Source organism: Scomber scombrus, chromosome 12, assembly GCF_963691925.1.
Source record: "Scomber scombrus chromosome 12, fScoSco1.1, whole genome shotgun sequence".
NCBI classification, from domain to species: Eukaryota; Metazoa; Chordata; class Actinopteri; order Scombriformes; family Scombridae; genus Scomber; species Scomber scombrus.
In genome coordinates this window covers 6,602,357-6,616,735 of record NC_084981.1, presented here as the reverse complement: position 1 = coordinate 6,616,735, position 14,379 = coordinate 6,602,357, and the positions used below count along the sequence as shown (strand labels likewise).

Below are 14,379 nucleotides of genomic sequence, written 5' to 3'. Positions count from 1 at the left end.
TTTTTATCAGGCAGAAACAAGAAACCAACACAACACCGCCAAGGAGCAGAGTTAGGTACTTAACTGCACTGTACTTACCAAGATAATAGCAGAGCGAGTGAGTGCTTTGATTACAGTATTAATTCTTATACAGTAGACTCTGTAATTGGGAAATATCTGTTGAATGAAATCATGGTGAGATTAAAACTATTGCCTTATTTTGCCGTGCAAGAGACCTCCTGGTTTCAGCTTTGAAAACCAACGATTTAAAGCGATTACACTTAATAATGTAGAACTAGTTGATAAACAAGAAGTACACTTAAGGAGTGAGAGAGGTTAGATAAACGTTGCTGGTAAGTTGTTCTCGTTACGAGCGAGTCGACCGAGGTCAAGCAGTCGAGCGGCCGAGCGTGACCCCGAGAAGTGACTCACCTGAAGTCCCCCTTGTTGTTGGTGACTCTGTCGGTGGGGCAGTACGGCGCCGACGTCTCCAGGACAACTATCTCCATCTGCCGGGAGCTGTTGCCACGGGAACTGGTCACCAGACACTCCCAGATGCCGGCGATGCCCACGTCGATGTTGGAGAGGATGACTTCGCTGGAAGAGGAGGGAGAGCGGAAGCTATAAGAGTGTGTTTGTGTGTATTATGTCTGTCTTAAGGGTGTGTATGCATGTGTGTGTGTGTGTGTGTGTGTGTGTTACCGAACTCCTTTCTACAAGCATTTATTTTCCCTTAAGAGGGATGAAAGATGAGGAAGAGGAGGCCTGTGCAAGGAGTTGGATTAGGATTTGAGCTTAAATTTAGGGTTGAATGTAGTTTTAAGCTTAGTTTTGTGTTAGGATTTGATTTTAGGAAGGTTTGGATTATTTTTGGATTAGGGTAAAATTAGTCATACAGCAGAGAGGGTTGAGGTTAAGGCTACAGTTTAGGGATTGTGTACTCAGTTGATGCTTCACATCAGGAAGTAGAAAAATATGTGTTTTACAAAATCTAATTCACTTGAAAGACCCTTGTGTGTGTGTGTGTGTGTGTGTGTGTGTGTGTGTGTGTGTGTGTGTGTGTGTGTGTGTGTGTGTGTGTGTGTGTGTGTGTGTGTGTGTGTGTGTGTGTGTGTGTATGAGTATGCAGTGGCTTAAAATGTTGGCTGTGATTTAAGATGATCATTACTCATGCTTATCTTTCCTACTTTGTCACAGTGATTCCTATCTCAATAGAAAATGCCTGATTAAACAAAGGATGGGGAAACAGTGACAAAGAGCCAATGCAGGCCATTTGCCAAAGCGACTAATCTTGAGGATTTTACTCCTTATGGGAAAAAAGAGAAAAGCCAGCAGAGATTGCTAAGCAACGGGCATTATCACCATGGAAATACTACATCCTTGAGAAACGGCTGCAGTTTAATTTCCAAATACAATCCAGCTGTAGTCAAATATACACTTTGATTGTGTGCGCTTGAGGAGCTAACGCTTTTTTTTGTGTGTGTGTGTGATTTAATTAAGGCAGCGTGCGTTCATAATACAATCAACAGCACACCCACACATGTCACTGTGTGAAGATTTCAAATGCGACAAGGGGTAACAATGCTCCACAAATGGGAGCGTTCACAACAGCTGACATTAAAAATGATAAGTGACAGGCCGGACAAGAAAGTGAAAATCTCGCAGAGTAAAGATGATTAGTGGCTGAGCGCCTCTGATGTGGAGAAGCTGTAATCCCAGAAAACATTTCCTCAGAGGGTGTGAGAGAAATATTTATTCAGAAATTTTAAATGCCTTTATTTCGCCTGCTCTCTCTCTCTCTCTCTCTCTCTGTCTGCCTGCCTGTCCCAGCATGCACTTGGGCAAAAGGCAGGGAATGACCTCGTCTCACAGGACTAACACAAAAAAAACCCCCAGACATATTCAAGACTGCTGCCAATTTGTTAGCAGATTGTAATTCACCTGACGTGCATGTGTTTAGAGTGTGGGAGTAAACCGGAGCGCCTGATTCACATCCACACAGAGAGAACATGCACCTATAAACCTCACTGTCGCCTCGTTCTTGATATGAGATGATGGTGCAAAGCACAGAGTCACGCTGCAATAAAAAAAGAACATCATCTTTTCAGGCGTGGATGGAACATCAAGGTGAAGAAAGCAGTAGTGATAGTCAGGGAGAGAGGTGGAGACAGAATCTCACTTCTTATTATACTGTGAGAAATATAAGGATTTGACAGAGGTTTTCTTTGACAAAATAAATAATATATATGCTGAGTTTGACCATCTCCCCGACCCTCAGAAACTGCCTTATTTATGTGGGGAGAGACGAGTCAATCTGCAGCAATACACAATGTCTTGTGATTACATTGTCTGCAGAGGTCATTGCAGGTGCTACAAAAGATTGGCTTCTTCCTGTGTGACTGTTGATTGACACAAAATGATGCATTTAGACAGACATTTACAGTCTTTCATTCTGACTTTAACATTAACCTGTACTTATGGTTGACAGGGTTGGGGCCATCGTCCATTGCCATCATCGACCGCTAAGCCTCTACCATCGTAACATCGTGATTTAAAAAAGAAGAGACAGTGAGCCACATGAAGTACTTGAGTTGACTTCAACTACAGTCATTACGTTACCATCATTACCCCCGATATCATTGTCCATCGCAATATTTCACTGTGGACATAGTCAAATCCCAATTTTGTTGATATCGCCAAGTTCTTATTGTTGATGTTTTAGATGGAGGCTCAAACACAAGTGACAACCTGTGTTTTACTAGTGTTGGAATATCTAAAAGGTCTCATATTGTCTGTTTCATGATAGTGAAATAAGTAGTTAATTAATCCCTGAGTGCTTGATTAGTTTTAAGTAATACACCCACTAAACATTAAAAAACACACAAAGGACAACCAGTTGTACTGTATCAATTTAATTAGGATTTATTTATTAAAATTAGGCTTTCACACCTGTGGTTGGATTCATTTAGTAGTCGCCTAGGAAACAAAAACATTGATGCCCTTTAGTCGCAGCCCCTTTTTCTGTTCACACTGCTCGTTTTACAAAAGAGGAATAAACCTGGAGTGATACAGACTGACAGTTAACTTATTGATTTGACTGTTCTGCTGACTGTCACCTGACCCACGTAGGGAAATGAAGTTCCTGTGATTGACAGCGGGTCACGCTCTGCTTCACTGCGCCTTATGTGTGTGTGTGTGTGTTTCTGTTCTCTGGTGTCACGCAGAAACAACTGATTATGATGACACCCGTTATTAGTCCTGCACCTCAACCGGATCATGTTATGAATTTTGACGAACGGATAGGAACACGACGATAAAAGAGGCAACTTGTACTGTAATATAACAGTGGAGGTAGTTACTGTGTGGTCACTGCTGTATGTTTCACACTTATTACTGGGGACTGGCTGAAGTACACAGAGTAGCACACACACGAGACACATCTCTGTTTCTATTTTCATTTTGATTGATCTGTGAAACTCCCTCCACACATGGAAGGAGGAGGGTTGCTTCCTTTACAGTCCACAATCAGCTGGATTTCCTTGTAGTTTTGAATTCACGCTGAAATCACATACTAGTATCGTATAATTGTGTGTTTAGTCAACTTTGCTTATTTACTACCAATAAAGAGCACCAGATTTAGCATGGAACCAGATCAGCTTGTGTAGACCACAACAAAGTTGAATTTAACAGCCTAAACAAACCAAACCAAGCACACCAGTTTGTTTGAACAATACAAACAGTACATAAAGTAAATGTAGATAAATGAAACTACAGAAGTTCATTCATAAAGAAAGCAAAAACCATTTTCATTTCAGCTCTTATGATCTGACCTCACCAGAGTAGTAACCAGCTCATACAATAAGAAACCCAAATGAAATCACATTGTGCTGTGCTGTAAACTAATTTCACCGATGTTTGTTTTTGTAAAGAGAAAGCAAACTGAAACCAGACAACGTTGTTACAATCCGCCCCCCCCATCACCCTCCCCACCCCGTATCAAACGGACTCATGACTTTGCTTCAATGACTTTCTGTGGGTGAGTTATGAAAATGAATAAAATAAGTCCTGATTTCATCTTCTGTGTTCCACTAAAGCTCTCTTTTTTGATTGCTTTTCTAATAGGCCCTAAATCAGATTTGAACGCTTGACTGAGATGATGACATTCTGGGCTAGAGAACAAGTGTGTATGTCCCCATGTGTGTGTGCGCGCGTGAGCCTGTCTGTGAATACATGTGAGGGGTTTTTTTGCAATGTGCATAAGTACATCTTCAGCTGCCCAAAAAGTACTTCTGGGCATTTATTTAATTGTTTAGGCAGAGGCTTTTTAAAGTATTGTGATTTAGGCAGATTTCTGAAAGCTTCTGACACACTGTAAGACTGCCGCTGCTGAGATGATGTCTTTGTCTTATTTTATCTGCTACTGTTACTATAAGACTCTAAACCCTAATCCTACGTAACTTTCAACTCCAAGCCCGGCATCTCTATTTCCTGCATACTCTTTGTCTGTCTCAAACAGAATATCACACACACACTTTGTCTTTGTCTTTTTCTCCACCCCCCACCCCCCTCCCCTCCTTAAAACAACATCCTTCTCCTCCACGAGATGCAACCGCAGAGCTGAGTTTAAAGTGCGAATGGGCTTTAAATTGAAACCCTATGAGTTCAGGTCCACCTATCGCCTTGTTCCTACAGTGCCATCTCCAAATTCAATAAGAAACCACAATGAGCACATGTGCTATCTGGAAATCTAAACAGATAATACAGATAACATACTGGGAGGTAAAGTGGACCAAATCTTGCTTATCGGACTCTTCTCTGTTTGCACAGGGTTAGTATTACACAGACACCACAGTCATTTATTGAAAAAACAAAAAACACTCACACACAGGATAAAGAAACTGCCAGGAAACAGCAGCTTTCGGTGTTAAGTGTTATATTTAAAGCCGAGATTTTTTCGGGGGAATTTGCTTATTGTTGAGCATTCAACATCTTCCTAAATGAAGAGAACATGCCACAAAAGAGCAAAGCGGCTTCATGTGGAGCTGGTTTAAGCAGCGCTGGACTCCTGGTCTTTGTAGATATTTCCTTCAGCCTTGAGTGTTTGGCGAGTTGTGGGCAGTAGTTTCTGTTATTCCACCTACAATTATTCAGTCTCTTTATTTTTGCATCTGCCTGCCTTTTGTCTACACTTGGTCCTGTCTGTCACTCAAATATTTTCAGTTTTTACTTTAAAAGAAAGAAAGAAAGAAAGAAAGAAAGAAAGAAAGAAAGAAAGACAGAAAGAATAGGAAGAAAACAGAAAAGAAGTTGTGATTGTTACTGCTGGTGTGTTGTTATATCGTCATTATTCATATATTCACTACAAAACAATGACTGCAAAATCTATTAGTGATGATGATGATGGTAATGATGATGGTTAGTGTGTGTATATTCTAATTATATGTTTGCAAGTGTGTGAGATGGAGCTGCTGGGCTTGTCCTCACTGAGCATGAATAGTCTGCAGAGGGGGGACAGTTACATCATGGCTGAACGCAGGCCAACTGTCTGAATGCTGGGAAACATACAGGGAAATACACCCCACCCCACCCCACCATGACAAACACACACACACAAAAAAAACACCCAAATCACCCGACTCCACCCGTCCCCTCTGGCTTACACCCTCCCCGTCACCCCACCATCGGCCTCACCGAGTAAAACCACCACCACCACCACCACCACCACCACCACCACCACCACCACTGGAGGGGTATTCCGCCGCGGCCCCGATCTCGAACGTCCCCCGGTGAACCTGCCTGCACCCAAACAAAAACAAGCGGGGTCGAAGCCCGGGCCGAGGACCCCGTCCAGCGGGCGCAGGTCCGGTCAACATTTTCAGAAACAAAGGTCATCGTCGCATTTGAATAACAAACATGTGAAGGAACAGCTCTCTCTCTCTCTCTGGTTTGTAAAAAAAAAAAAAAAGCAGTAGGGGCAGAGGCGCTCGCAAGCCAAAACACAAAGCACTGACCTACATCCACAGTAACACTGCGCCATTGTGGAGCAGCTCCCCAAGGACTCATTAGGAACATTTATGCTTGCGCGCTGATATTTAACAATTTGTTTACATAATGATGCTTACGAGACTGTAAACTTTCAATCTGCCCCCCCCCCCACCACCACCACCCATCTCTTTTTACCCATCAAATGTTCCAGAGCTGGGACATTTTTCATGCGAGCCTGATGATCACACCGCTAATTTGTGAATTTGTGCTTTGGCTTCGAGTTACGTGTGCGTTTTGAAACGTACGTCTCAGCTGCTGGCTTGAACGTTCAGGTGCCAAGAGGAGAAAGATATATAAAGAGGTGCATGTACTCAGACGTACACACAGGGTGGCATAATGCACTCTGATATAATGGCTGTACTATTTCCATTGCATCAATCACTACCTTGTCTTAACCCACTCGATCCATTAGTCTACTCAGTGTATTATGCAGGCTGTTAATAATTTACGCTGCACTCTATTCTTGTTTAAGTTTATCCAGTGAAACGTAAGCCTTACATACTGTTCATATTCTAAACCCTTCACGGTATGGAGCGTATAGTATATTAGTATAATTAGTCCCTATGTTAAATATTTAATAAATGTATTTTGCATCTGTAGATATCTTATCAGTGGTTAGTTTATACAGAAAATAGTGTAAGTGAAGGGTGCAACAAAATCAGAATAGTTGAATGGTAGGGTTCATTATAACCATTAAAACCAACCAACCAATCAACACTGACCCAGCTACAAAAAAAAAAAACACTTTAGGAAAAGTCATAAAGTTGCAGGCTTAAATAATGTAATTTTATTGTGTTTTCATTGCTTTCAAAAGTCAAAAATAGGTCAAAATGGGTCAAATCTGACCTGAACAGTATGAAAAGGTTAGTAAAGTTTTGACACCCAATTTTGTTTTTCTTCATTGACTGAAACTGGCAAGCAGTTAAGTGATGAACCCAAAGGTGAAAATTTGTATATTTGTGAGCATGACCACATTTGGTCTCCTTAGCAACTGATGCTGCTTGTAGATTCAAAACAGGAAAAAACAGAGGCAGGGATCTGAAGAAAACACAGTAGAATGCAATAAGAAAGACGAGACATGTGGTTAGAATGTCAAGAAATTTAAGTTTGTGTTTGTAAGCCGGAGTGGAGTTATATATATATAATTTTTTTTTTTTAAACAGACAGAGAGAGAGCTCTGGAGAGATCATCATCAGAGACAAAGAAGAAGCAGAGAGACATTTTCCCTTTCTTCCTTTTCCCTTCAGTAGTATTTCCAAACCAGGTTCTTCATTTTGTGTGAGATTAGCCTGATTAAAAATGGAAAGGATTAAGAAAGATACATCCAAAAGTGTCTGCTGTAGCTAGCTACGGGGCTCTAAAATGTTTGATTAATGAAACATGAATCACAGGCTGGGGCCACTGCTGCCGCTAGCATAGCTAATACTGGGGAGTTTGGCCTGACACCATTACTCAGCAGGAGCCTGGCCCACATCGCAGAATCATCAGGCCTCATGGGGCCAGGTTTTTTTTTTGGTTGTTTGTTTGTTTTGTTATGTTCACTGTGAGCAATGTAAACAGATCGGCTTATCGGCCCACCTGTGCCAGTAAATAAGAGGCTGTAATTACACGCCACGGTGTGAAAAGTAGGAGAGAACTAATGGTAGAAAACTACAATGCAATATAAAAATGACTACAAAAAAAAAAAAACTATGTAAACACATTAATTCAATAATGTCACGCATGGTGCAGTGAGCAAAAAGATCATGTCATGTTTTGAATATCCGTACTGGCTGTTTGCCCGACCGAACCTTAAAGCAGGATGAGCAGAATTTAGCCGGGGAAATGGCCGCAAAACATTTTTGGGTTCACCTTCAAAAGAGGTCACTTCACTGAGGCTTTGGCATCTCCGCTAGTGCCACCGCCGCTGCAGCAGCAGCACCGTGCGACAAATCCAGACGAGGGCTTTAAGCCACGCGCTAAATCCTGTGTGTTCAGTCTTTCCCCTCTGATGGGGCGTGCAGGGGGCGAGGCTGACTGACTCAGAGGACATTTATCCAAGGTGAACGACACCAACGCGGGCCGTAATGACTAATATGTTGTCCGCTGTGGCTAAATGAGCACTGACAGCGTGTCAGAGGCCAAAACATTAGTTAGGTTTTTTTTTTCCTTTTTTTTTCTTTTTGCTTAATGAGTAGTGGACCAAGTGGAGTCCCAAGTCTCTAATGTCCTCCACACATCTCTTTCAACACCGCAATTTAGATGGCGAAGAGGTGAACGGTGAAGTTCAGCCCAGGCACAGCAGATTGTTTTTGTTGGACTGAGCTCTACGGACTCTTATACACTCATCATCAGCTATGGAAATGATGTCTGCTCCTTGCAGGTTTTTTGAACGGGAGGGGAGACGTTTTTCGGTGCCAAGATCAACATGACCCGAATGTGTTCCACTTGGGAGAGCAAATTGCATTATTTGTGTGTACAAGAGAGAGAGAGAGCGGTGGGTAATTGCGAGCGGGGGCCCTCATCAGAATGGCAGTGATGAGAAATTTACCAAGTTCCGTGGGACACGGGGTTAGAAAAGTGGAGTCAAAGTTGTGGTGTTTCAGTAAAAGGGAGAGATAGAGGAGGTTTGTGCTGATGGGATTGGAAGCAGAAGGCTGGAACAGGGGCTGGTGGACATTATCAGTCAGTACACAGACAACACAGAGGGTCAGTTGCATAAGGAGTTCCCTCTAGAATGACATCTAACAATAGACAATGAGGACTCCTCTCCTGCGACAGGATTCTAAACGGCAAACTTTAATCTCATTGCTGTTGCTTGATATTAGTGGTATTCAGCATCTCTACTTTAAACTAATACACTTTTTTGAGATTATGGCAGCTCTCAAAAACACATGACATTTGTTTTTGTCCTAATTTTTTCTTTGTGTTGATTTCACCCCATTGACCTAAATGTCTCCTATCACATCTGCCTCAGTCTTCTTCTATAGTTGTCATGGATGTCAATTCTTCACTTTCAATGTAAACATAATGCAGTATAGAATATATATACAATCTGGAGCATCCTGGTAGCTGCTATACTTGTAATGTCCCTTGTTTGAGTCAAGCAAGGGACCTTTTTCTCTCTCTCTTCACCACTAACTATGTAAAAGGCAAAAAATTCCCCCACTCCCCAAAAAAGTTGGGATATCTATTAGCAAATCCAGCAGATATGGAGCAACACTGGAATTCACTTGGAGTTGTGTTTCTGGCAGAGTCCAATTATCATTCTCCTTTTCGCTCTGTTTTCAGTCTCCTGAGGAAAATATGCAGCTCTTTAACCGCTAAATGTTGGGCTGGTTCAAATGCTGCTGTGTAGCTAAATCTATAACAATGCAAAAATATTAAATACGCTTGTATGATTGTATGTTCTGTATTAAAACTCTGTACTTCCAAAGAAACCAATAACTGCAGCTGTCAAACACAAGTACGGGATTAAAATGAAAATGTAAACTTCAAGTCTAGTGCAATTACCTCAAAACTGCACTTAAGTATAGTACAGGAGCAGAAATGGGCAGTTACTTTCCATCACTTTTGATAATAACAATGAGCGATGAGTGACAAAGGATTGCATTGACCCCTATTGGTGAATACCTCAATAAAAATAAACTGTGCAAAGAAAAAAAAAAAGCACAGCTGAGACAGTGAAACATCAGCTGAAGAATCTCTCTGTACCCTGTAATCCAATTATGGAAGGCAGAGCGTTCACCGCAGGGATCACTGTGGTTGTCAAACAGTGAACTGGTACATAATGGAAAAAGACAAAATGTTGACTATTTTGTGGCGTTTGCAGACAGGGGAATGGTGCACATTCCCAGAAATGTAGCGGAAGAGAGGCTGGCGTTCGTGTTGCCAAATAAACGGCACAACAAGAAGCGTTCTGGCCCTGTTGACACAGAGAAACATATTCCTGTCAGCACTCCATCAATATTTATGTTAGGGAGGCCGAGTCAGAACAGGCAGCAGTTAAACTAATCAACGGCAATGTGCTCCTGCGTCTGAGCCCCCGTTTGCCACAGAGTTACGTCAAATGGTTTTACAATAACACACAAACACATGCATATATACACCAACACACACATGCATATGCACCGCACACCACCAGGAAAACAAAGACAGGAAGAGGACGGAGGCTTTTTTGCATCGATTCCTTCTATGCAAAAAGAAAAAAAGAAATATGTGAAAGCCAGCGTTGCCTGTCTGCTTTATCACCGCAATTATGATTCAGCATCTGTTCCTCTTAGCGTGTGATCAGCGAGAGCTCCGGCGGGCGCTAGGGGGAAGCGGCTGGACGGCCAACCTCTAGAGACGAGCCGCAGATTGCTCCGAGGTGTTGGCACGCTGCCAAGCCAATTCTGTCCTGTCCTTTCAGATCCTTATCAAGGGCGCCAATAACAAAAAAAAAAAAGGTAAATCTCAGCTGCTATGGGTGAGTGAGAGACGGAGAGGGAAAGAGGGGGCATGTGTGTGTGTACATATATGTTACATGTGTCTGTGTGTGAGCTGCAGTGGTCCTTCTGAATATGGATGCACTAGATGAATGAACATGTGTGAGCATTGTGCACATGTGTGTTTCCTTTACTTTACATGTGTAGGCTGAGAATGCACATGCAGCAGCTTATTTCCATATATGCTTTGACTTCATCTGCTTGGTTGGACTTATCAACATCCTCGGGAGTGTGTGTGTGTGTGTGTACATGTGTGTGTGCATGCAACTGGAAAGTCAACAGCTAATTAGCTCTCAGCTCACCCCCCCATCCATCCATCCTTCCCCCCTCCTTCCTCTTTATTCTGTGTGTACCTGGTCAGCAGGCAGCAGTCGTGAGGCAGGGTTTCCTCCACGTAGACGCCCCGCTCCTCCTGCGTGGTGACGACGTGGCCGTTGTGGTGCCACCTCAGCTCCACCGACGGGTCCAGGTAGGTGGCGGTGCACTGGAGGGGGAGCCGGTCGCCCTGAAAAACCAGCTGCCTCTGGGAGGGGATCAGCTGGAACAGGGGCATCTCCAGAGGTCCATCTGGGAGATGAGGAGAGGATAACACAGGAAGGTCAAGCTTGTAAATCCCCCCCCCCCCGCCGCCCCCCCACCAACCCCTTCTCCTCACTTTCCCTGAGGCGAAGGAGAAGGTAGAGGGAGAGAGCGAGAGGTCATTCGTCCATATTTGAGAGGAAAAAGACACAGGCAGAATGGAGGATTTAAGGGGGATTGCTGTTTTCTAGAATATTCCCTGTCTTGCCAGAGGTGTTAACATCTAAAAAAAACCGCAGCATTGCATGCTTGAATTGTAATCAAATCAGACTCATATCAACCTTGCGCACACTGCTGCAGACACATCCATTCACCCTACACACATCAACATGAGCATACCCCCAAAATACCATCTAACCACACACACACACACACATACATACACAAACACATTCTGTCACGGTCACGCTCCTCCTCCCCCGTCGTTCCCACATGTTGTTGCTGTTGCTGTACGAGATGAACGGCAGCTGATAAAGGAGAACAGCCTCAAGCGCTCCCCTGGACTCGCCTTAACTCCTCACATGTTCACAATAGAAGTCTGCCGCACCACCAGTTATAGGATTACCTACCTTGCAGCTGGCTAAGTCCTCAAGCTTTTTTTTTTGCCAGAGAATAAGGTTACGATAAGGATGAGATCAGAAGACAGAGAGGAGTGTTGAATCATCTAGAATACGGGAGGTGTTCTGATTTTTTTTTAGTAAAACTCTCCCAGAACTCGACTGTTTTTTAGTTTTTTTGCAGATATGGGAGATATAAAGATGAGACGATGTTTCTAAACACAATGAACCTATGGAGATGTAGCAGTGTTGCTTGGTTTAGTTAGCATAGATCCAGGATTAACTCAATACCTTGCCAATTCGATATACCACCTTGGGAATTCCTTCGGAGTGTGTTCGTTCATACAAGGCCAAACACTTCCTTGGATATGCTCCAAAGAGCAGCGTAAACAAGCGCTTTGCATTCACTTGTATTCCAATCAATTGTGGATGTTGCTGCCGTCTGACAGGCAATTCGATACGTGGGTCATAAAGTCTTTTACAGCTCCATGCATTTGGTTTGGGGAAAAAAAAGAAAGGAGGGAAATACTGAAAGATCCGTGTCGGGCGATCTGGCCAAATGTCTACAGTCTACAATTTAACATTTCCCTAAATCAGGAAAGAGTAACTAGCACACCTGGTGAGGAAATATTTGTATTCCACGGGTTATTCTCTGGTCATTTTTTATCCTGAGAGCAGTAGGTCATGACCTGTCTGGGATATGCAGCTGTTTTGATAAGGCTGGCTGTCTCCTATGGTAACCAAGGTTAGGTGGCGATAAGCTGTGCAGACTGGTCTCATATTTAAATGGGCTACAAGTAACCTCATTAGAAACTAAGTGACTTTAGTTAACTTTAATTAGCATAGTGTCTTGTTTATAGTTCAATAACAAATAGAGGCATAACCTTATTTGGAGATGGTAAGGGTGAAGGGTTTAAATCATTGATGTCAAACACACAGCCTGTGGGCCAGAACCGGCTCGCCAAGGGGGAAAGAAATTTGAAGAGAAGTTTTTTTTTAATTAAAAATGTTCAATAAAATGCACTGCAATTCTCGCTTATTTTTACTCGCAATCCAGAGTCCAGGCTTCTAGTCTTCCCATGGTTGTCCAAGGTGAGGTAACTAACTTGCAATGTGATTCAGATTTGAAGGACGAATTTGCCTCGCTGGGCTTGGACACATTTTATCAGTATCTCTTTACCAGCCCTGGCAACAAAAATGTTGGCCATGTTTGGAACTACTTATCTATTGTGAACAAGCTTTTTCTGTGATGAGCATCAATAAAACAAAACTGTGTTACAGGCTCGCACACAGAAGCACCTGAATGACATTCTGAAACTGGCAGCTGCTCAGGATTTGACACCTATTATTGATGCACTTGTGAAGGCCAGGAAGTGCCAGGATTCAGGAGCAAGTTAAACTATGAGTAGACTACCTCATGTAAAGTGCTGCCCCTGACCACAATATAATTCTCTAAAAAAAAACACATATGCAGAGCTTTTTCTACAGAAGTAATTCATAATCAAAGGTGGGTAATAAAAACGTTGAAACAACCTGTGACTAAAGTTGGATGTTTCATGATGACATCTGTGTGCAGTTACTTGAGCTGACCCTGTTAGAGCGTTAAGACTCTCTGATTGTCCTCGGCGACAGTTGCTGAGGCTTTGTTATCTCCTGCGGGTGACACGCAGCAGAAACAGCATGGGAGCCATTGACTGTTGACTTGGCTGATGCTGATACTGTTGAAACAATGCTTTGAGCCAAGGATCAGAATGTGGCTGCTCGCTTTTGCCCATTGGACACTGCCAGAGCAAAATGTAATTATTGGCTGTATGTGAGAGTGTCTGTGTGTGTGTGTGTGTGTGTGTGTGTGTAAGAAAAGGAGAGGAATCAAGACTGAGACAGAGGCATGATGATATGTATGTATGCCTGTGTGTGTGAGCTAGACACATATTACCAATGTGGCCAGGATACAGCTAACTTTTTACTGTCTCTAGTAGTCTTTCTTAATGGAGCCTGGAGTGTATCAGCAGAATAATTATAGACTTTTACACTCTGTAATTAATTAACAAATCAATCAATTAAAAAAAGAATGTCTCATAAGTAATAATTATCAAGATTTTCATGAAATCAAACCCCATGTTTGATACTATTTATGACTAAGATTATTTTCTGCAATAGACACTCAGCGTTTTTACATTCACATCATTTTAATTGGTAGTGGCGGCGTCCACCATTCCTGCACTGGATTCAAACTGCATACTAAGCACAAGGGATTCACAGGAAAACAATGCATGCATGTAATCCAGTGTAATTTTATCCCATTGATAACATCCTCAGTGTTTACGCTTCACTCCTTACAGTGTATCAGCTGTATTGAAATCCAGCTGAAATCCCCGTTGACTCATCCCTGTTTGCAGTCGAAAAACGTGTTGTTGTTTTTTTGTTTTTTTTAAGTATTTGTAATAGTGTTATATTATTAAAATGAGGGGGAAAAGGTCTTTGGGGAAATTATTTTTGTCTCAGTCGGCTGGAAGGGCGTGACAATGTCTTGTTTGATTGACAGCAGCTGGCAGGCTGCCAGAGTGCTGGTGTTCCACCATACACAATACAGACAAAGTAAACAAACTGCTGGAGTCATAAACAGACAATGTGTTGCTAGCAGGAACCATGAAGCATTTTCAAGAATATTTACATGGTGCTTAATGTGCTGCAGCCTGGCAGCTAATTAGCTGCCGATCCAGCAGACTATCAGTGCACCTTCCTCTGACGAA

General features: G+C 42.6%; 1 protein-coding gene across 1 annotated transcript in view; it reads right to left on the bottom strand.

Moving 5' to 3' along the window:
* Positions 1-14,379, bottom strand: part of LOC133991582 (adhesion G protein-coupled receptor A3) — a 159,437-nt gene that overhangs the window by 105,486 nt on the left and 39,572 nt on the right. Inside the window, exons 7-8 of the mRNA XM_062430038.1 lie at positions 10,844-11,057; positions 412-576 (exon numbers count right to left, since the gene is read on the bottom strand). Of these exons, the coding sequence (XP_062286022.1) occupies positions 412-576; positions 10,844-11,057 (379 nt within the window). The remainder of the gene's footprint in view (positions 1-411; positions 577-10,843; positions 11,058-14,379) is intronic.